Genomic DNA, 24,651 nt, shown 5'->3' with positions numbered 1-24,651 from the left:
TCTTTAGTTGAGTAGAAAATCTAGATTGACACACCAGTGCAGCACAGTCCAGGCGTATGTTTTATAGTTTGAAGTAGTTCATAAGGCCTAAGTTCTAGGAGCAGAATAAGGCCTATTGGCCCATCAAGTCTACTCCACCATTCAATCATGGCTGATCTATCTTTCCCTCTCAACCCCATTCTCCTGCCTTCACCGCATAACCCCTGACACCCTTACCAATCAGTAGTTTATCAAGAGACAATATGGTTCATCCATCGAAGGTGTTTATTCACAAAATGCTGGAGTAACTCAGCAGGTCAGGCAGCATGTCAGGAGAGAAGGAATGGAGTCTGACGAAGGCTCTCGACCCGAAATGTCACCCATTCCTTCTCTCCCGAGATGCTGCCTGACCTGCTGAGTTACTCCAGCATTTTGTGAATAAATACCTTCGATTTGTACCAGCATCTGCAGTTATTTTCTTATACATATGGTTCACCCAATCTCTTCTGAAGACTCCATGCTTGAATATTCCTATCACCTGGGTTTTGTTTCACAAATAGTCTGGTAATTTACCGACCGTTAATCGTGCTTTAATTCTTTGAAGAACATTTAATGGGCTTAGAGTGATCAAAATTAAAGAGCACAGGTTCTAACCATTTGTTCACCAAATACTTATGTAAAAATGACTCTTAAGGGTCAAGAGTATTTAATTGGCATAACTACAATGGAACAATGAAATTCTTACTTGCAGCAGCATTACAAGACTGTAAACTAAATACACATTGATAATATATAATAAACAAAAATTCAATAAATTAAGAATCCCAATATAGTGCAAAAAGCCTCAAGTCATTAGTGCAACCCAAGACAGTCCATAGTTCATAGCTTAATGTTGTGTAGTGTTCAAGAGCCTAATAGTTATTGGGAAGAAGCAATTCTTGAACTTGATGGTCACAGATCTTTAGATTTTTTCCTTCATCCTGATGGGAGGAGTGAAATCAGAGCATAGACAGGATCCCGCCATTCTGTCCGGACTGTCCCGCTGAGTTACTCCGGCTTTTTGTGTCTATATTCAGTTCAAACCAGCATCTGCAGTTCCTTCTTACACATTTCATCTGCTCCACTGCAAAATCTCCTCAAGGTATGTCTACTTTGAAGAAGTTCTCTCTCCGACGAGAGTTCTGCACCATCCTCTCGCTGCTCCCCCTCTGTGATTCCTCCTGCACTACAACCACCTTTTAACCACAGCCACGTGCGTTTTCACGTGCTTGCCTGCGCCTCCATCTTCTACCTCGTAGATTCCAGCTCCGGTTCCAGACATTCCAGCTCAGACCCAACCTGGACTACAGGTACCGCCAGTCGACCTGCCGCTTTTCGCAACGGTTCTTCCGTGCCCTGCGTTCTGCACTGGATGCGATGTGCCGGCACCAGCAGGCCCTCGCTCTGACACTCCCGCAGCTCCGGGCCTCACTCACACACACCTGCAACAGGCCCCAACTGTACTTCATTCAACGCCAGATCCTCGCCTACCTGGACTCTACCAAGGATCACAAGCTTGTCCGCCTCCAGACTGGTCCCTCCACTGACACGCCTCGACTCGACCGCCCACAGGCCTGTGGCCCCACCGCTGGAATGTGCCGCCTGCCCGAACACCATGAGGCCAAGATTGCCACCACGAGGAGCAGCACCAACATCCACCGCCTCTCTAAACTTCACCGCCTTCCCAGGCCCGGACCACTGAAACTGCCGCAGCTGCCGACTCTCACCGTCTCCCTAGGGCCACCGCTGTTGTCGCCGACTATCACCGCCTTCCTGGGTACACCGCTGTCGCCGATCTTCCCGGGGCCACTGCTGTTGTCGCCGACTATCACCGCCTTCCTGGGTACACCGCTGTCGCTGACCTTCACTGTCTCCCCGGGGCCACCGATGCTGCTGCCGCTGATCCGTATCTCTACACCTTCTCCCCCAAATCCACAAACACAACTGCCCTGGCAGACCCATTGTTTCTGCCTGTTCCTGTCCCACGGAATTGATTTCCACATAACTCGACTCCATCCTATCCCCCTGGTCCAATCTCTCCCGACCTATGCCCAAGATACCTCACATGCCCATCGTCTCCTTAATGACTTCTGCTTTCCGAGCCCCCACTCCCTCATCTTTACTATTGATGTGCACTCACTCTGCACCTCCATCCCCCACCAGGGAGGCCTTAAAGCCCTCCGTTTCTTCCTCGACCGCAGAACCATCCAATTTCCCTCCACTAACAATCTACTCTGTCTAGTACAGCTGGTCCTCGCCCTCAACAACTTCTCCTTTGACTCCTCCCACTTTCTCCAGGTCCAAGGCGTAGCTATGGGCACCCGCATGGGCCCCAACTATGCCCGCTTCTTTGTTGGGTACGTTGAACAATCCCTGTTCCAGGCGTAGACTGGCCCTAACCCCGAACTCTATCTCCGTTACATTGATGACTTGAATCGGTGCTACCTCCTGCACCCAACAGAACTCACGGACTTCATCAACTTCACCACCAATTTTATTCCTGCACTCAAATTTACTTGGACCATCTCCGACACCTCACTTCCTTTTCTTGATCTCGCAGTCTCTATCACAGGAAATAGACTACCTCCCTCATCTGACACTCCTGTCACCGTGACTGCCAGACAGGCCAGGAGAGGCCAAACCTCAGCACTGTTGAGCTGAGGCCACAGTTGCATAAGTAACAACTGTGTCCAATTAGCTGATATTGGATTGTAAACCCAGGCATTCCAGCCAGAGGGGAGAAGTGAAAGGGTGAGAGAAGTAGGAGGGAGGAAAGGGAGAGGGAGACGGAGAGGGAGACGGGGAGAGAGAGATACTGAGAGAGAGACAGAGGGAGAGACTGAGAGGGAGAGACTGAGAGGGAGAGAGAGACACACAGACACACAGACAGAGACAGACTTCCTGCTAGCTGTGTTCCCCTGTTGTGCGTTTGGAGGAAGACTGAGCCATTGGGACAAACCCGAGACCATCGTGTGCTCAAGACTGCGCTGCCAGGAAAAGTCATAGACAGCTGCCTCCTCTGAGGCCAAGACTGAGCGGCCAGGGCAAGCCTTAGACTATTAGTGCCTCTCACCCGCCCACAGACAACGAGGTACTGCGCCCACACAGAGGCAAACATTGAGCCACCAAGATAAGACTGAGACCACCAGTGCCACCTGTTGATGCCCAGAAGCTGAGCTGCCAGGACAAGCCTGAGATGGCCAGCATTTCCACTGAAGGGTGAACTGCAGGGAGAAGCCCAAGATCTCCATGCTTCCTCCTTCGAGACCACGACTGAGCTGCCGCGACAAACCCGAGATTGCCAGCTTCTCCTCACATGCACCCTGACGACGACGCTATGTGGACGTGGACTTTCTTGTCACTATCAATAAACCTGAGTTCACCATACTTACAGTGTTGGTGTGTTCATTGTCGAACCTGGCATCATCCCTGACGCCGTAATAAATACAATCAGGCCAAACTCAGGTACCATAAATTGAGCAAAGGCTAAGATGACAGAGTGTGGAGTATAGTTCACAGCATTGTAGTGCATTAGTTCCATAGATAAAGTCCAATGTCCACAATGGGGTAGAGATAAATCGGACAGTACCCTACCTTATGGAAGATGTGTTCAGAAGCCTGATAACAGAGGGGAAGAAGATGTTCCTGAGTATGGTGGTGCGTGCTTCGAACCTTTGTATCTGTGGTCAACAATGGGGAGTGTGGTCTCTGTGATGTTTGGGGCTACATCCACAACTCTGCAATTTCTAGCGGTCTTGAACAGATCTAACCAAGGTTTGATGCAACCTGAATCCACTCAGTACGCCTAAACCTACCTGATCTCCTGGTTGCTTAACACTTTAACTCCCCCTCCCATTACCCCACTGACCTTTCTGTCCTGGGCCTCCTCCATTGTTAGAGTGAGGCCCAGTGTAAATTGGAGGAACAGCATCTCATATTTCGCTTGGGCAGCTTACACCCCAGTATAAATATTGACCTCTAACTTCAAATAACACTTGCCTTCCCTCTTTCTCCATCCCCCCCCCCCCCCCCCCTTTCCCAGTTTTCCGACTGGTCTGACTGTCCTCATTCACATTTCATCTCTGTTTGCTTTGTTGTTACCTTCTCCGAGCTAACAATGATCTATTCTACATTTTCCTTGACCTTCATCCCCTTTGTCTCATTTTCACACCTTATACTTCCTTATCTCTGTATCTCCCTCTCCCCAGACTCATTCTGAAGAAGGGTTTCGACCCGAAACGTCACCCATTCCTTCTATCCAGAGATGCTGCTTGTCCTGCTGAGTTACTCCAGCATTTTGTGTCTACCTTCCATGCAACCTGACAGTATGTTTTCTATGGGGCATTGGAGATGTGCTGAATTTTCTCAGTCTGCTAAGGAAGTAGAGGCATTGGGGGCCTTCTTGGCTATCGCATTAATATGGTTGGTCCCCGACAGATCGTTGGTAATACTAACGCCAAGGAAATTGAACTTCGCTCAGTCCGGTTTAACCAACCTGATCTCCCAGTGGCTGAGCACTTTAACACCCCCTCCCACTCCCAGTCTGACCTTTCTGTCATGGGCCTCCTCCTCCTCCTCCGGCCATAGTGAGGCCCACCAGAAATTGGAGGAACAGCAGCTCATATTTCGCCTGGGCAGCTTGCAGCCCAGTGGTATGAACATTGACTTCTCCAACTTTAGATAGTTCCTCTGTCCCTCTCTTCCCCTCCCCTTCCCAGATCTCCCACTGTCTTCCTGTCTCCACCTATATCCTTCCTTTGTCCTGCCCCCCTGACATCAGTCTGAAGAAGGGTCTCGACCTGAAACGTCACCCATTCCTTCTCTCCTGAGATGCTGCCTGACCTGCTGAGTTACTCCAGCATTTTGTGAATAAATACCAAGGAAATTGAAGCTCTCAACCATTTTGGTACCATTAATGCTGGTTGGAGCTGTACCCCACCATGCTTGCTGAACTCGATAACTATCTGCTTCATCTTGCTGACATTGAAGCAGAGGTTATTGTCTTGACACCACATTACTAAGTTCTCTATCTCCTTCCTGTACTCCGTCCCATCATTCCTGATTTTGCCCACCACAGCGATGTCACCTGCAAACTTGTAGATGGAGTTGGAGTCGAATTTAGCTGTACAGTCGTGAGTATAGAGGGAGTATAGTTGGGGACTGAAAATACATCCTATTGGGGCACCAGTGTTGAGAATTATTGTGTAAGAGATGTTGTCATCTATCCACACTGATTGTGGTCTGTGGGTCAGAAATTCAAGGATCCAGTGGCAGAGGTGGGTGCTGATTCCTAGGTCCTGAAGTTTGGTGATAAGTTTGAATAGGATTATGGCGTTGGAGGCAGAGTATAGTCGATAAATAGGAGTCCCTGTTGCCTAGGCGTTCCAGAGATAGGTTTAGTGACAGGGGATGGTGTCTGCTGTGGATATGTTACGACATTAAGCAAGCTGCAGTGAATCAAGGGAGGCTGGATTTAATGTGCGCTATCGTCTGTCTGACATTACATATTCTTATTGTCCAAGTGGTCCAGTGCAGTGAAGAGCCAACAAGATCCCCCCCCCCCCCCCCCCACCTTCCCTCCCTCCCAGTTAATCTATTGTAGGCAAGTTATGTGGATCCCGTTCCTTACGATGGTAAGAGTTGATATGTGCCATAACCAACCTCTCAAAGCAATTCACCACACAGATGTTGGTGCCACCAGTTGGTAGTCATTGAAGCATGCCACCTTGAGTGAGTTTAATATAATTTATAAAAGCCAAAGTTACGCACAAAAATTGAGCTTATTGAATATATATGTTTTTTTAATTGAATTGAATACATTTTATTAGCCAGGTTTGTATACATACAAGGAATTTGTCTTGGTGCCTTGCACTTGTGAAGTAGTATTTGGAGCTTCCAGTAATGAATATCTAAAGTGCGAAACCATTAGCCAATGTGTGTGTTTAACTCTATCCAGTAAGGGCTGGCTCGTCTACCTTTACACCTTTCTGCTGTTTTGCATTTGTTGTATTTGTTGCTGTATCTGTCATTAGTGGATGCTGTTCACTTTGCGTTTCATGTGCACAAGGAATTCCATTGCACCTTGGTGTATATAACAATAAACTATTCTGAATTTATTCCTTTCAATTATCTCATGTCCTTCACATCCTTGTATAATCAGACTGTCCTGCTTTGCAAATTACTTTTGCAAGGCATATTGAAAGAGATTTTGCTCAGAAACATTCTTGAGTTCAGACAGTGTTACAAGACACAAATCTGTTTTGGTTCACAAATATAATTGGCAATAGAAGCAATGCTATTTCATCCAAAAAGGCTGCCCTTTGAATCCCCATCTTTTTCTTCTTCTGGATTGCATCCAATTATCATCTTAACTTTCTAATAATATTTGCTTCAAGGGGCCCACTTGTTAGTATGAGGTCGTTTCATAGTGGCAAGCTTGTAAATTCACTCTCATGAAACTTGTCTTGAGTGTGCAGGTTTTCAATTTTTCCCAGATATTTAAGTCCGTTCTGTCAGTTCCACAGTACTATTGTAAGAAGGAACTGCGGATGCTGGTTTAAACCAAAGATAGACACAAAAAAACTGGAATAACTCAGCGGGACATGCAGCATCTCCGGATAGAAGGAATGGATGACATTTCAGGTCGAGACCCTTCTTTTCTCGACCTGAAACGTCACCCATTCCTTCTCTCCAGAGATGCTGCCTGTCCCGCTGAGTTACTCCAGCTTTTTGTGTCTATCCATGGTGCTACGTGCTTGCCACAATCCAGACCAAATCTGGCTATGAAAATGGAAGCACAATAGACTGCAGATGCTGGACTCTGTAGCAAAAAAAAGAGCAGCTGGAGGAACTGGGGTAGAGTTTTCTTAGTTCTTACCTTTCAGCCCACTAACTCCATATCCAGCACATCATTCTTTAACATTTCCGCCAGCAACAACATGATCCTAACATCAGTGACATCTTCCCCTCCCCTTTCTGCTTTCTGTGACTTCATGGTTTGCTCACTCCTTCACACCCATCCCTCCCCCAAACCCAACGACTTTCCCCAGCAACCATAGGAGGTGTAACACGTGTCCCTACATCTCCTGGGAGACTAACATGCACCTCCTCCAACCTTGTCTATTGAAGGTAGTGCTCTTGAAGTGACCTTCGCTGCAGCGGTGAAACCAAATGCCGACGAGGCGACCACTTTGCCGAGCACCTGAGCTTTGTCCGCTGTGACCATTGAGATCCCTGGTTGTCAGCATTTCAATTCCCTTCCTATCCCAGACCCGTCTGTCTGTCAGCCACCTCCCTTGCCAGGTTGAGGCCAAACACAAACTAAAGGAATAGTACCACGTATCCTCCCTGTGTCGTCTGCTCTTCTGCCTGAAAATTACCTTGTATTCTGTTGTGGTGCCCAATGGCATGAACATTAACTTTTCCATTTTCAGGTGACTCTCACCCTGTGTCCCTTTCTCTCATCACTTCTGAAGGCTGGCCAATAGTGTTTTATTGCCATATTTTCTGAAACAGATCAATTCCATTTTTACTTGCAGCAACATATCAGATATCTAATTATCACCTTGCAGACTATGCTACTACCTGCACCCTTCGTTTTGCCATCTGACGGTTAAATACCAATCAACTTCTCACCTGTATCCATTTGCTAGCTCTTGCCCCATCCCCCCCCCCCCCCCCCCCCCCACTCTTAATACTGGCTACTTCTCTGTAATCCTTAGATAATAGGTGCAGGAGTAGGCCATTCGGCCCTTCGAGCCAGCACCGCCATTCACTGTGATCATGGCTGATCGTGCACAATCAGTACCCCATTCCTGCCCTCTCCCCATATCCCTTGACTCTGCTATCATTAAGAGCCCTATCTAACTCTCTTGAAAGCATCTAGAGAATTGGCCTCCACTGCCTTCTGAGTCAGAGAATTCCACAGCTTCACAACTCTCTGAGTGAAAAAGATTTTCCTCATCTCCGTTCTAAATGGCCTACCCCTTATTCTTAAACTGTGGCCCCTGGTTCTGTACTCCCCCAACATTGGGAACATGTTTCCTGCCTCTAGCGTGTCCAATCCCTTAATTATCTTCTATGTTTCAATAAGATCCCCTCTCATCCTTCTAAATTCCAGAGTATACAAGCCTAGTTGCTCCAGTCTTAGAACGTACGACAGTCCCGCCATTCCGCGAATTAACCTCGTGAACCTCCCTCAATAGCAAGAATGTCCTTCCTCAAGTTTGGAAATCAAAACTGCACACAATACTCCAGGTGTGGTCTCACTAGGGCCCTGACCAACTGCAGAAGGACCTCTTTGCTCCTTTACTCAACTCCTCTTGTTATAAAGGCCAACATTCCATTGGCTTTCTTCACTGCCTGCTGTACCTGAATGCTTCCTTTCAATGACTGATGAACTAGGACACCCAGATCTCGTTGTACTTCCCCTTTTCCTAACTTGACACCATTCAGATAATAATCTGCCTTCCTGATCTTACCACCAAAGTGGATAACCTCACACTTATCCACATTAAACTGCATCTGCCATGCATCCGCCCACTCACACAACCTGTCCAAGTCACCCTGCAACCTCATAGCATTTTCCTCACAGTTCACACTGCCACCCAGCTTTGTATCATCTGCAAATTTGCTAATGGTACTTGTAATCCCTTCATCCAAATCATTAATATATATTGTAAATAGCTGCGGTCCCAACACCGAGCCTTGCGGTACCCCACTAGTCACTGCCTGCCATTCTGAAAGGGACCCATTTATCCCTACTCTTTGTTTCCTGTCTGCCAACCAATTTTCTATCCATGTCAGTACCCTACCCCCAATACCATGTGCTCTAATTTTGCCCACTAATCTCCTATGTGGGACCTTGTCTAAGGCATCCTGAAAGTCCAGGTACACTACATCCACTGGCTCCCCCCTGTCCATTATCCTAGTTACATCCTCAAAAAATTCCAGATTAGTCAAGCATCACGAAATTCCAGAAGATTAGTCAGGATGAATGGTATCGGCCCAAAATGTAAACTGTCCATTTCCCTCCACAAATGTTGCCTGACCCTCTGAATTCCTCTAGCTGCTCTCTTTATTTTATGGACTATGAGAATTGCTCAGATAGTTCACTGAATGTTGTACGTGGAAAACAAATGGGCACCCCCAGTAGGCTCTTCTAGCAAACCTTGTACCTTGACTCCTGATACTCCTCTGGAAACCAGGTTGGTAAATACTCAAGCAGTACAACTCTACATTTGCCATTTTAATTTCCACTTCTTGAAAGAAAATACCTGCAGCGCCATCTTCACCGTAGTAACCTAAGTCACTTTGAAGAGCGAAAAATAAATCTAAAATGTAAAGCAGATAGGGTCAAAGAAACTAATGTGTGAGGTGCAGTGAAAGGTTTTAGTAGAATTGTTTAAATATTATCCCAATTGAGCATTTAAATCCACCTAGTTGAATCCTAAAATATAGTTCATAGAACATGTGACTGGTATGTTTATAGGAGCACCATATCCAAATTTGGTTTGCTGAAATCTAGTGGTCAATCCTACCAGTTAATTTGGTTTATTATTTGGAATAATATTAAAAGCTAATAAATCAACCCCATCTGGAAGCTTGTGTTGTGCGAATTAGCTGCTATATTTCCTAAATCTACAGCAGCAACTCACCTATAAAAAGCACTTCATGGCTGTAAGAGATAATGAAAGGCACTCAAGGAATGCATGTTTTTGCTTTTATAATTGTGCAAACACTCAAAAGTATAATTTATATTAAAGTCACATCATTCAGAGTCTGATATGACTGAATTTCTCTGTATGATGTTGAGAGGGAATGGCACCATGGTTCTCCATTGTCTCATGGCCTGTGATCAATAAATATTAGTTCCCTCAAGGTGTTGCCATCATCACCATCACCAGCTAAAGTCTTTTTGGGAACTATAATTTTAACTTTACATTGATGCACAAATTAATGTGTTTCTTTGCTTTTCAGGTCTTTCCAGTGTTCAAAATAAGCTTTCCACCCACTGTCAATGGAACACTGACGTGCTTCTTCAACAATGGCCAAGGGTGGACCCAGTGTATCTGCAGCAGCCAGACACTGTGCAGATGATAGTCAGGGTAAGAGCGAAAATGTGAAATAACTTTTCCACACGGTATACCCATTTCTAACTCTTACTTTTTGTACCATTCCTCTTTTTCTTCAGAATTTTTTGCTCTTTTCTTCGCATATGTGAAGCATTCCAACTTATTTTGTTCCCAAGGCGATCTTCTCCTTGCATCTCCAAGATGGGTGAAAGATTGCCCTACATCAACAGCTACAAGCCTTTGGCATCAATTTTGTCTTGAAGTAACAGAAGGCCATTGTCTTGAAGGCCATTCATTTCTAATTTCATCCATTTTCTACCATGGTTGATCAATGGACTAATAGACAATAGACAATAGGTGCAGGAGTAGGCCATTCAGCCCTTCGAGCCAGCACCGCCATTCAATGCGATCATGGCTGATCACTCTCAATCAGTACCCCGTTCCTGCCTTCTCCCCATACCCCCTCACTCCGCTATCCTTAAGAGCTCTATCCAGCTCTCTCTTGAAAGCATCCAACGAACTGGCCTCCACTGCCTTCTGAGTCAGAGAATTCCACACCTTCACCACTCTCTGACTGAAAAAGTTCTTCCTCATCTCCGTTCTAAATGGTCTACCCCTTATTCTTAAACTGTGGCCCCTTGTTCTGGACTCCCCCAACATTGGGAACATTGGGAACATGTTTCATGCCTCTAATGTGTCCAATCCCCTAATTATCTTATATGTTTCAATAAGATCCCCCCTCATCCTTCTAAATTCCAGTGTATACAAGCCTAATTGCTCCAGCCTTTCAACATACGACAGTCCCGCCATTCCGGGAATTAACCTAGTGAACCTACGCTGCACGCCCTCAATAGCAAGAATATCCTTCCTCAAATTTGGAGACCAAAACTGCACACAGTACTCCATGTGTGGTCTCACCAGGGCCCGGTACAACTGTAGAAGGACCTCTTTGCTCCTATACTCAACTCCTCTTGTTATGAAGGCCAACATTCCATTGGCTTTCTTCACTGCCTGCTGTACCTGCATGCTTCCTTTCAGTGACTGATGCACTAGGACACCCAGATCTCGTTGAACATCCCCTCTTCCTAACTTGACACCATTCAGATAATAATCTGCCTTTCTATTCTTACTTCCAAAGTGAATAACCTCACACTTATCTACATTAAACTGCATCTGCCATGTATCCGCCCACTCACACAACCTGTCCAAGTCACCCTGCAGCCTTATTGCATCTTCCTCACAATTCACACTACCCCCCAGCTTAGTATCATCTGCAAATTTGCTAATGGTACTTTTAATCCCTTCATCTACGTCATTAATGTATATCATAAATAGCTGGGGTCCCAGCACCGAACCTTGCGGTACCCCACTGGTCACTGCCTGCCATTCCGAAAGGGACCCATTTATCCCCACTCTTTGCTTTCTGTCTGTCAACCAATTTTCTATCCATGTCAGTACCCTACCCCCAATACCATGTGCTCTAATTTTGCCCACTAATCTCCTATGTGGGACCTTGTCGAAGGCTTTCTGAAAGTCGAGGTACACCACATCCACTGACTCTCCCCTGTCAATTTTCCTAGTTACATCCTCAAAACATTCCAGTAGATTTGTCAAGCATGATTTCCCCTTCGTAAATCCATGCTGACTCGGAATGATCCTGTTACTGCTATCCAAATGCTCAGCAATTTCGTCTTTTATAATTGACTCCAGCATCTTCCCCACCACTGATGTCAGACTAACTGGTCTATAATTACCCGTTTTCTCTCTCCCTCCTTTCTTAAAAAGTGGGATAACATTTGCTATCCTCCAATCCACAGGAACTGATCCTGAATCTATAGAACATTGAAAAATGATCTCCAATGCTTCCACTATTTCTAGAGCCACCTCCTTAAGTACCCTGGGATGCAGACTATCAGGCCCTGGGGATTTATCAGCCTTCAGTCCCATCAGTCTACCCAAAACCATTTCCTGCCTAATGTGGATTTCCTTCAGTTCCTCCATCACCCTAGGTTCTCCGGCCCCTAGAACATTTGGGAGATTGTGTGTATCTTCCTCAGTGAAGACAGATCCAAAGTAACGGTTTAACTCGTCTGCCATTTCTTTGTTCCCCATAATAAATTCCCCTGCTTCTGTCTTCAAGGGACCCACATTTGCCTTGACTATTTTTTTCCTCTTCACGTACCTAAAAAAACTTTTGCTATCCTCCTTTATATTATTGGCTAGTTTACCCTCGTACCTCATCTTTTCTCCCCGTATTGCCTTTTTAGTTAACTTTTGTTGCTCTTTAAAAGAGTCCCAATCCTCTGTCTTCCCACTCTTCTTTGCTATGTTATACTTCCTCTCCTTAATTTTTATGCTGTCCTTGACTTCCCTTGTCAGCCACAGGTGTTTCTTACTCCCCTTAGAGTCTTTCCACCTCTTTGGGATAAATTGATCCTGCAACCTCTGCATTATTCCCAGGAATACCTGCCATTGCTGTTCTACCGTCTTCCCTGCTAGGGCCTCCTTCCAGTCAATTTTGGCCAGCTCCTGCCTCATGCCTCTGTAATCCCCGATATCCATCTTTTGTTTGAATCGTAATGATTGCAATTGGGGAGAAAAGTGAGAAAGGAGATCACTTTTTCGTAAGTTTAAAGTTTTATCCCAGTATAGGAAGGAAATATAGTTTTGCTGCTGTAGTTCTAGATTGCAGTGGCTGACAGTGCCCCTTCCCTTGGTCCAAGTAATATCTGGGTCGGTAGATGTGATTCCTTTTCTGCATTTTAGTCAGAAACTTGAGAAGCTAAAACCAACAGAAACATGCAGGTTGGGTTAATTAGTAAGCCCCCAGGAGCATCAAAATAATATTTCCCTCAAGACACCCTCTGGAGATTTGAGCACAAGATTCAGGCAGAGCTCTGTTGCAGTCTGGAGGGAAGTACCATGCTGTCAAAAATGGTATATTTCAGATGACATTTTGAACCAAGGCCTTATTTAAGACTCCCATTTGAATATTAAAAATATCCTTGACATTATTTGCAAATCATGGGAGTAATACCTGGTGTCCTTGCAAATATTGTCGCTTAGACATCGCCAGTTACTACTGTATATTTGAGAGCTTGTGATTCAAATTCTTGTGATGCCAAAAACTTTGCCTGTAATTCTGGAGTGCTGGAATTCTGCAGTGACAATGGTTAAACAGAATTTAATTTTCTCACCATATGGTTTTGCAAGAGCATAAGAAATAGGAGCAGGAGCAGACGTTTATGGCCCCGAGAGACTGCTTCAGCATTCAGTACGATTGTGGCTGATCATTACTATTTTCTTGCTCATTCCCCGTATTCCTCAATTCCTCTAAAATCCAGAAATCTCGTGTCTTTGTTTTCAATAAAATCAATGACTATACTTCCACAGCACATCGAGATAAAGAATGACAAAGATTAATTCTGCTCAGAAAAACAGTGCTGCTCCTTGATTCAGTCCGAAATGGCTTCACTCTTATTTGGAAAATTTGGACTCTAGTTCTAGACTCCTCAGCTATTGGAAACTCCTTCCTGCATCTACACCATTGATAATGAGGACAGATTTCAATCTTCTATACACTAGAGATTAGAGATAGACAGCATCTTTGGAGAGAAGGAATGGGTGACATTTCGGGTCGAGACCCCTTAGTTTAGTTTAGAGATACAGTGTGGAAACGGGCCCTTAGGCGATCCCCGTGCATTAAGAGTATCCTACACACACAAGGGACAATTTACACATACACCGAGCCAATTAACCTACAAACCTGCACATCTTGGGATTGTGGGAGGAAACCGATCTCCGAGAAAACCCACGCAGGTCACGGGAGAACGTACAAACTCTGTACAGACATCACCCGAAGTCGGGATCAAACCTGGGTCTCCGGCGCTGTGAGGCAGCAACTCTACCGCTGCGCCACCGTGGCCGCCCAATCTTCAAACTGGTTAGGGAGAAGGGAAACAAGACATATAGATGGGGAGCAGCACCAACATCCACTGCCACGCCGCCATGAGGAGCAGCACCAACATCCACCACCTCTCCAACCCTCACTGCCTTCCCGGCTGATCCCAGGACCGGACCTCCGAAACTGCCGCCTCTGTCACCAACCTCCACTGTCTCCCCAGGATCACCGATGCAGCTGCCGCCGACCCGTATCTCTACTCCAGCCCCCCACGGGCCTACACCAGTGTCACCGCCTCTCCACCGCCCCCCCGCCTCACCGCCGCCCACCCGCCTCACCGCCTCTCAACCGCCCCCCCCGCCTCACCGCCGCCCCCCGCCTCTCCACCGCCCTCCAGTGGGCCGGACACGTCGCCTCACCTGAGTCCCAAGCACAGCACCAGGCCCACAGTCTCCATGATGCAGACTCTGCTGGGTCCTACTGCTCCCCCCCTTCTACAGGGAACCTCAGTAGTGATGGATCTTCCCCTTCCCTCTCTTCCAACCAGGTTATCCCGACCACACCCCACCCATACAATAGTCCTCGCGCCCCCCTCCTCTCTGAACACCCACCATCCCCCCACCAAATCTCACATCTGCCTTTGTCCACTTCCTGACCCTCCTCTGACCCCAACCCCCTCCCTTGTCGTGTCTTCTCCATTCCCCCTGACCTCCCCGTTTCCGATACGGAAAGGTCGGTCCTCAATAGAGGCCTCACCTTCGTTCCCCGCACTTCAATGAGTTGCGGGTCCGCCACGACGTAGAGCTTTGCAAAATGCAAAAAAGTGATGATTATAAAGGAAACAGGCCATTGTTAGCGGTTTGTAGGGTGAAAAGAGAAGCTCGTGTGACATGGGTGAGGGAGGGATAGAGAGAGAGGGAATGTCGGGGCTACCTGAAGTGAGAGAAATTACTATTCATACCACTGGGCTGTCAGCTGCCCAAGCGAAATATGAGATGCTGTTCCTCCAATTTGTGTTTAGCCTCACTCTGACAATGGAGGAGACCTAGGACAGAAAGGTCTGTGTAGGAATGGGAAGGAGAATTAAAGTGTCCTGCAACCAGGAGACCAGGTAGGTTCAGGCAGGCTGAGCGAAGGTGTTCCGCAAAACGACCGCCCAGTCTGCGTTTGTTCTTGCCGATGTATAAGAGTCCACATCTTGAACAACGGATACAGCGGATGAGGTTGGAGGAGGTGCAAGTGAACCTCTGCCTAACCTGAAAGGACTGTCGGGGTCCCTGACAGATTCAAGGGAGGAGGTATAGGGACAGGTGTTGCATCTTCTGCGGTTGCAGGGGCAGGTACCTGGAGAGGGTGTGATTTGGGTGGGAAGGGATGTTCACCGGGGAGTTGTGGAGGGAACGGTCTCTGCAGAAGGCGAAAGGGTGGAGATAGGAAAATGTGGCTAGTGGTGGGATCCTGTTGGAGGTGGCGGAAATTTTGGAGGATTATGTGTTATATGCGGCACGGTAGCGCAGCGGTAGAGTTGCTGCTTTACAGCGAATGCAGCGCCGGAGACTCAGGTTCGATCCTGACTACGGGTGCTGCACTGTAAGGAGTTTGTACGTTCTCCCCGTGACCTGCGTGGGTTTTCTCCGAGATCTTCGGTTTCCTCCCACACTCCAAAGACGTACAGGTATGTAGGTTAATTGGCTGGGTAAATGTAAAAATTGTCCCTAGTGGGTGTAGGATAGTGTTAATGTGCGGGGATCGCTGGGCGGCACGGACTTGGTGGGCCGAAAAGGCCTGTTTCCGGCTGTATATATATGATATGATATGATATGTTATGCGATGGCTGATGGGGGGGAAGGTAAGGACCAGGGGGACTCTGTCTCTGTTGCGACGACTAGGGGGAGTGGGAGCAAGGGGGAGCTGTGGGGTACCGAGGAGACACGAGTGAGGGCCTCATCTACGATGGGAGAGGGGTCCCCATTCCATAAAGAATGAGGACATCTCAGATGTCTTAGTATGGAACACCTGATCTTGGGCGCAGATGCGGCGTAGACGGAGGAATTGGGAGTAAGGGATAGTCTTTGCAGGAAGCAGCATGGAAAGAAGTGTAGTCGAGATAGTTGTGGGAGTCGGTGGGTTTGTAATAGATGTCAGTTAATAGTCTATTTCCTGTGATGGAGACTGAGATCAAGAAAGGGAAGGGAGGTGTCGGTAATGGTCCAAGTAAATTTGAGTGCAGGATGAAAATTGGTGGTGAAGTTGATTAAGTCCGTGAGTTCTGCTTGGGTGCAGGAGGTAGCACCGATGCAGTCATCAATGGAACGGAGATAGAGTTCGGGAATAGAGCCAGTGTACGCCTGGAACAGGAATTGTTCAACATACTCTACAAAGAGGCAGGCATAGCTGGGGCCCATGCGGGTGCCCATAGCTAAGCCTTGGACTTGGAGGAAGTGGGAGGAGTCAGTTGTTGAGGGTGAGGACCAACTCTGCTAGGCGTAGTTACTGCTTTTTTGAAATCCTCTCAGAATTGAAAGCAGAAAATGCTATCCATTTCAACCACGCCTTACAGTCCTCAGCATAGCTGTGACCTTTCCTTGTTGAGACACCAGTACCAGTATGTTCGTGAATTACATTTTTGCTCCGATTCAAGTTGGATTCAATCCTTCAAAGTATAATCAACCTTTTGCCATCTCTGCACACTTCATTGTCACTCATATTGCCTCACTGGGCGATCTCCCAAGTGCTGCTGTCATGTTCCACAAAATCCAAAAAACAACTCTGCCTCCTCTCTTACCTGCCACTCTGTCTCTCTTGTAGTGTCTGCCCTATGGAACATTGAGCTGCCAGTTCTGCCCCTCTCCCATCCATGTTTCCACTCTGGCTATAATATCCCAGACCCATGTAGCAGCCCAAACCCTGAACTCATCTGCCTTATCCATTAGGCTTCATACATTAGATGCAGATTAGTCTATTAGACCTTCCTCGCTCCTTGACTTGCCTCTACCTGTTGTCTGTATCAGCCTCTATTTCCATATACGCCACACTATTGCTTTGCATCCCAACCCTTGACTACTTTAAACCCTTCTGAGTACCACTAGAAAATTTCACCACCAGGAATTGAATTGAATTGAATAAATGTTATTAGCCAAGTATGTATACATACAAGGAATTTGCCTTTGGTGCTTTTCTCGCAAGTAACAACACGACATACAGTAAACAATTAAGAATAAAACATTAAGAATAAAACATTATAATTTAAACAAGTGAATGAAATAAAATACCAGAGCAAAAGGAGGCCACAGACTTTTGGTTATTGAGTAGAGCCACCACTCGTGGGAAAAAAAGCTGTTTTTATGCCTGGCTGTGGTGGCTTTGACAGTTCGGAGTCGCCTTCCAGAGGGAAGTGCTTCAAAAAGTTTGTGGCCAGGGTGAGAGAGATCAGAGATGATCTTACCAGCTCGCTTCCTGGCCCTTACAGTGTACAGTTTGTCAATGGGGGGAAGGTTGCAGCCAACAACCTTCTCAGCCGATCGAACGATGCGCTGCAGCCTCCGGATGTTGTGCTTGGTGGCTGAGCCAAATCAGACCATGATGGAGAAGGTGAGGACCGACTCTACGATGGTAGTATAGATATCGGTGCTGTTCCTGTTTAGATGCAACCCATTCTCATGTATAAACATAGCACAAAAAGTAAGGAAATTTGTGTTTGGTAGATTATTTCTTTGTTGTAACAATGCTTCTTGGCAATAAATCTTATACCGTTGGAAAGCCTGTTTATTTCCCTTTTAAATGGTGCCACATTTGTAAGGAACATGCATTTGTGGGATGAGCAGCAGAGCTGAGTATATGGGTTGCGCCCATGAAAAATTTGCCAAATCTCTGCCAATGCCAAACAGCTTATTCTGCCATTGACTCTTGTTCGGTGTTGTTTGGTGGATTGGATGATTGAAGTCTGAAGAAACAACATATTGGCAATTTAACAATTTATTCATTTAATAAACAGGAGCCACAGTAGCGTGTGGAAGAACCATACACAGCCATAACAGCCTGGCACCTCCTCCTCATGCTGGTCACCAGCCTGGTCACACACTGTTGTGGGATGGCATCCCATTCTTGTCAGCACCTGGGGGTACCAGAAGCTCAAAACAAGAGTCAATAGCAACAGCAGAATAAGCTGTTTGGCATTGGCAGAGAAGATTTGGCAAATTTTTCATGGGCGCAACCCATATACTCAGCTCTGCTGCTCATCCCACAAATGCATGTTCCTTACAAATGTGGCACCATTTAAAAGGGAAATAAACAGGCTTTCCAACGGTATAAGATTTATTGCCAAGAAGCATTGTTACAACAAAGAAATAATCTACCAAACACAAATTTCCTTACTTTTTGTGCTATGTTTAGATCCTATCTTATTTGAAAGAGAACACAGTGGTCCATATACCTGAAGCCCCCCCCCCCCCGCCCACCTTCTCCTCTGCACCAGCTCCTTGGCCATGCTGATATTTGTAGCATCTTTCTGTCCTTGGGTTTGCTAGCTCGTGGCTAGCTCGTGGCACAGGGAGTAATCCTGAGATAATAATCCTAGGAAGAAGGGTGTCGACCTGAATCATCACCCATTCTTTCTCTCCAGAGATGCTGCCTGACCCGCTAAGTTACTCCAGCATTTTGTGTCTATAATCTTAGAGATCCTGCTTATCAGTTTCACACCTAATCCCTAAATTCTCTTTGCAGGACATCATCTCTCTTCCTTCCTCTGTTGTTGGTACCCATATGGACCACGACCTCTGCTGCTCACCATTCCCTTTCAGAATGTCCTGGGCCAGTTGTGAGGCACCCTTGACACCAGGGAGCAACACATCATCTGGTGTCTCTTTCATGGCCATAGAATCTCCTATCTATTCCCATGACCATAGACTCCCCTATCATTATTGCTTTTCAAGTCTTTGCTCTACCCAGTTTTACAGTAGAACCAAACATGGCACCATTGATATCGCTGCTGCTGATATTTTCCCCCGAGAGGCTATTCCCCCTCTCACCCCCCCCCCCCCCCCCAATAATATCCTGGTACTGGATACTCCTGTACTTGTTTGAGAGGGGTTTAGCCACGGAGGACTCCTGCACCACCTGCTTGCTTCTCCTGATGGTCACCCAATTACCTGACTGAACCTGCAGAGTGACCACCTCCCTGATGCCACTGTACTCTCTGCCTCCTAAATGCTCAGTGTGATCAACTGGTGCTCCAATCGATCCATGGGGTCTGAGAGGAATGCAGCTGGATACACTTCCTGCAAACAAAGTTGGCAGGGATACCTGACTAGTCCTTGATTTCCCACATTTGAAAGGAAGCACACACCACTCCACTGACTGACTTTGTTGCCATTAGAAGAAAACTGAGAAAAAGAAAAAGACCCACTTTGCCTTTACCTTTGTCTGCTCGCCGTCCTCACCGAAGCTCAAATTCACCAAAGCCAACTCTTAGACCACCACAGCACTTGGGCTTCAAAGCTGCCCTACTCAACATGGCCACAGTGGAAATCTTGAAAGTGGCTTTTATGACCCATGGAGAAATCTGTCTGCAAAAGGCCGTAATTTGAAAAGCATCTTTCACGTCTAATTTATATTTGCTGATGTTAAGAGTGATAATGCAATGTAAGTATGTCTGTGACCAATTTTGCTCAACTCTTCCCCAACAGATCAACAACAAGGTCTGTGGCTCGGTGAATGTGCCCCAACAAGTGGTGACGAATGCAGAGCGGGTGCAAGAGCTGATCCTTCAGAGTGAATTAGGGATCAGGCAGCTGCAGGGTCGCCTCATCAAGAGAGCCATCCTTTCTCCCAGGGCCACTCTCATCAACTTTCTAGTGGAATGATAAACCTGTGAATGCAACCCTTGTGACAGGTGTGAGTTGTCATCACTTTAAACATTGCAAGGATATCAAGAGGTGGGCCCTCAAATTACCAAGATCGTTTTGATGGTTTGTATATTGTTGATATCAGCTGTTTACTCCAGTCTGGAAACCTTCAGTAAAGGTGGGGACTTACAAGGCAGACAGATGATGCCTTATCTCCTTGACGAAATGCTACGGTATCAGTAATAATGTTGATCATTCACTCCTCTTGGCTGGAGTATAGGACATGTAATAGAACACTGGCTGCTGCAATGGACAGAAGACCGAAGTTTGAAAGTCAACAATTGCAGATGCTCAAAATCTGTGAAAAGGCTGGATAAACACAGCATATCAGGCAGTATCAATGGAGAGAGAAGCAACATTACTGTTTCACATCAATGACACTTTTCTGAGTATATTCTGTTTACATACGAAACTGAAGTTGTTGGTTTGTGTAATCAAAGTGCTTTGGACAAATATTGTGCAATGTTAAAATTCTCCAGATTTTATGTTCCAATCATCTTCAATTATTTTGCAAACACAATGGATTCACATCAAGCGAAACAAAGTACCAGGAGTTTTTGTTCAATGATGAGATAATAAAATAATACGTTCATTTTTGGAAATAATATTGCACAAACAAGCTCACTTTCCCCATTCAATGAAAAAATAACGTGTGATTATTTCTGTAGGAAGGAACTGCAGATGCTGGTTAAAATAAACCGATGATAGACACAAAAAGCTGGAGTAACTCAGCGGGTCAGACTGCATCTCTCCAATTGGTTTTAACAGTTTTATGTAACAGTGTTTTGTACAAAAACAAAAGACAAGTCCTGGAAATCAGTAATAAAAACAGAAAATCTCAAAATACCATGTAGTCAGCATCTGTGGATAAAGATAATGGTTTTACCCATAGAAAATAGGTGCAGGAGTAGGCCATTCGAGCCTGCACCGCCATTCAATATGATCATGGCTGATCATCCAACTCAGTAACCTGTACCTGCCTTCTCTCCATACCCCCTGACCCCTTTAGCCACAAGGGCCACATCTAACTCCCTCTTAAATATAGCCAATGAACTGGCCTCAACTACCTTCTGTGGCAGAGAATTCCACAGACTCACCACTCTGTGTGAAGAAATGTTTTCTCATCTCGGTCCTAAAAGACTTCCCCCTTATCCTTAAGCTGTGACCCCTGGTTCTGGACTTCCCCAACATCGGGAACAATCTTCCCGCATCTAGCCTCTCCAAACCCTTAAGAATTTTTTATGTTTCTATAAGATCCCCCCTCAGTCTTCTAAATTCCAGTGAGTATAAGCCTAGTCTATCCAGTCTTTGACATCTCGATCTCTATGTTGGATTTTCATTACGGCATGGGTTTTTTTGGAGTTTTTTGACGAGTATTGTGTTGTTAATGCACATTAATATCTGTTACAAATTTCACAGTAAAGTCTCAAGGGTCGAGACACGAAGAAGGGCCTCGACCCGAAACGTCACCCATTCCTTCTCTCCTAGATGCTGCCTGACCTGCTGAGTTACTCCAGCATTTTGTGATTGCCGAGAAAAATATGTTGGTGATAAGGGAAAAAAAACTGCACAATCTGTAAGCCTGAAATAAAAACAAATTCTGGAGACAGCAGGACAGGTAGCAGAATTAATGTTTCAGGCCTCAGACCTGTCATGAAAACGAGGAAAGAGAAGGAAAAAAAATGAACACAAAGTAGGAGCAGGATTAGTTCAATGGGCCCTCAAGCCTGTCCTTGATTTCAGCATATGACAATAGATGACCCCAGCCGATCTCAACTACTCTGCATATCCCTCATATTCCCCGAATCGTAAAATATTTATCAATCTCCACCTTAAATATTTCTAATGGTACAGCTTCCACCATTTGCCAATGCAGAGAATTCTTGAGCTTCAACAACCTCAGTGAGAAGAAATTTCTATGTACCTCATTTTAAATGCTTGATCCCTTATCTTATACTTGGGTCCCCTTGTTTGAGACTCTCATCAAATAAAAACATCCCGCCATCTATCTTGTTAAGCCCCTTTAGGATCATGTATGTTTGTAAAAGGTCACTCTTTATTCTTAAGGAATACAAGCCCAAAGTATTTAGTATCACTTGGCAACAAAATACTCTTGTTATACCAGGAATTCGTCTGGTGAATACCCTTTGTAATGCCACCATTTTACTATATATTTTCTTTAGAATAGGGGACCAAGACTATACACGGTATTCCAGGTGTGGCCTCACCAACATCCTGTATAATTGCAACAAACCTCCCTATTTTTAAACTCCAGCCCTTTGCTACGGAGGCTAAAATATAATTTGCCTTCTTAACTCCATATTGGACATGGCCACCAGCTGTTTTGATTCATGCACATTGGGGAATACTTAGATCCCTCTTTTCTTTACTTGCAGTCTCTCGCCATGTAGATATTAATCTGTCCACCAATTTTCATATCATCAGCAAATTTGGAAACATTACATAATGTTCTTTCCTCCTAGTCATTTGTGTGAATATTGAACAATTGTAGGCCAAGAACTGATTCCTGTGGTGTTCCAGTAATTATCTCCCATTCTTAAAAGGAGCAATTCGTCCAATTCTATATTCAATGAAATAGCCAGTTTCAATCCACGCTAACACACTTCCAACAATATCTTCGGCTTTTAATTTACGCACCAGCCTCTTACAGTGCCCTCCATAATGTTTGGGACAAAGACCCATCATTTATTTATTTGCCTCTGTACTCCACAATTTGTGATTTGTAAGTTTAAAAAATCACGTGGTTAAAGTGCACATTGTCAGATTGTAATAAAGGCCACTTTTATACATTTTGGATTCACCATGTAGAAATTACAGCAGTGTTTATACATAGACCCCCCTCCCCCATTTCAGGGCACCATAATGTTTGGAATACAGCAAGGTCATGTAAATGAAAGTAGTCATGTTTGGTATTTTGTTGCATATCCTTTGCATGCAATGACTGCTTGAAGTCTACGATTCATTGACATCACCAGTTGCTGGGTGTCTTCTCTGGTGATGCTCTGCCAGGCCTGTATTACAGCCATCTTTAGCTTATGCTTATTTTTGGGAGCTAGTCCCCTTCAGTTTTCTCTTCAGCATATAAAAGGCATGCTCAATTGGGTTCAGATCGGATGATTGACTTGGCCACTCAAGAATTTACCATTTTTTAGCTTTGAAAAACTCCTTTGTTGCTTTAGCAATATGTTTGGGATCATTGTCTTTCTGTAGAATGAACCGTCAGCCAATGAGTTTTGAGACATTTATTTGAACTTGATCAGATAGGATGTGTCTATACACTTCAGAATATATTATGCTACTACCATCAGCAGTTGTATCATCAATGAAGATAAGTGAGTCAGTACCTTCAGCAGCCATACATGCCCAGGCCATAACATCCCCACCACTGGGTTTCACAGATAAGGTGGTATGCTTTGGACCTTGGGCAGTTCCTTCTCTCCTCCATACTTTGCTCTTGCCATCACTCTGATACGTTAATCTTCGTCTCATCTGTCCACAAGACCTTTTTCCAGAACTGTGGTTTGCATCTTGCAGTGTAGCCTCCGTATTTCTGTTCATGAAGTCTTCTGCGGACAGTGGTCATTGACAAATCCACACCTGACTCTTGAAGAGTGTTTCTGATCTGTTGGACAGGTGTTTGGGGATTTTTCTTTATAAAAGAGAGAATTCTTCCGTCATCAGCTGTGGAGATCTTCCTTGTCCTGCCAGTCCCTTTGCAATTAGTATGTTCACCAGTGCTCTTTCTTCTTAATGATGTTCTAAACAGTTGATTTTGGTACGCCTGTTTGGCTGGTGTGTCTTATTCAGTTTTATTCTTGTTTCTCAGTCTCATAATGGCTTCTTTGACTTTCATTGGCACAACTTTGGTCCTCATGTTGATTTACAGCAATAAAGGTTTCCAAAGGTGATGGACAGACCAGGTGCTGCGAGCTCTCTTATACCTGCATTAAGGAGGCATTTAAACACACCTGAGCAATTACAAACACCTGTGAAGCCATGTGTCCCAAACATTATTGGGGGGGGGGGCGGGGACTATGTATAAACACTGCTGTAATTTCTACATGGTGAAACCAAAATGTATAAAATTACCCTTTAATAAAATCTGACAATGTGCACTTTAACCACATGTAATTTTTTCTATTACAAATCTCAAATTGTGGAGTAGCGAGGCAAATAAATAAATGATGGGTCTTCATCCTAAACATTATGGAGGGCACTGTATGTGGCACCATGCCAAATGCATTATGGAAATCTCAATACACTACATTTACAGTTTCCGTTCGAACAATTCTCTCTGTTACATCCTCAAAGCATGATGTACCTTTCATGAAGCCATGTTGTCTTGGTTTAATTATATTCATCTTTCCTCAATGAGCAGCTATTTCCTCTTTGTTAACTCCCGAATTTTACTAATAATAGTTAAGCTAACTGGCCTGTAGTTGCCTGCCTTCTGCCTTTCTACTTTTTTGTACAAGGGGATCACATTATGTAATTTTCTGGTATGCTCCCAAAGTTTTGTCAGTAATGAAAAATTTCAACCAAATTTCAATCATATCTCTGCAGCTACTTCCTTTAAAACCCGAGCATGCAGTCCATCAGGCCCTGATGATATGTCCACCTTTTAGCCTTTTGAATATATCCAATACTTTATATATTTTAATAGGCATTTTGTAAGTTCTACCATGTTATTTGAAATTACCGCATCCGATACATTTGCGATATTTGCATGGTTGGC

At 45.2% G+C, this 24,651-nt stretch overlaps 1 protein-coding gene across 2 annotated transcripts in view; it reads left to right on the top strand.

The window, feature by feature from the left end:
• The window catches only part of lars2 (leucyl-tRNA synthetase 2, mitochondrial), a 99,836-nt gene extending 75,916 nt beyond the window's left edge, over nucleotides 1-23,920 (top strand). For both annotated transcript variants that reach the window (XM_078419869.1, XM_078419859.1), the window contains exons 20-21: nucleotides 9,997-10,124; nucleotides 19,677-23,920. In XM_078419869.1, the coding sequence (XP_078275995.1) occupies nucleotides 9,997-10,124; nucleotides 19,677-19,853 (305 nt within the window). In that variant the 3' untranslated portion in view covers nucleotides 19,854-23,920. The remainder of the gene's footprint in view (nucleotides 1-9,996; nucleotides 10,125-19,676) is intronic.
• Nucleotides 23,921-24,651: the final 731 nt, after the last annotated feature.

Source organism: Rhinoraja longicauda, chromosome 2 (assembly GCF_053455715.1).
Source record: "Rhinoraja longicauda isolate Sanriku21f chromosome 2, sRhiLon1.1, whole genome shotgun sequence".
Taxonomy (NCBI): Eukaryota; Metazoa; Chordata; class Chondrichthyes; order Rajiformes; family Arhynchobatidae; genus Rhinoraja; species Rhinoraja longicauda.
This window is presented reverse-complemented; position numbering and strand designations above follow the sequence as displayed.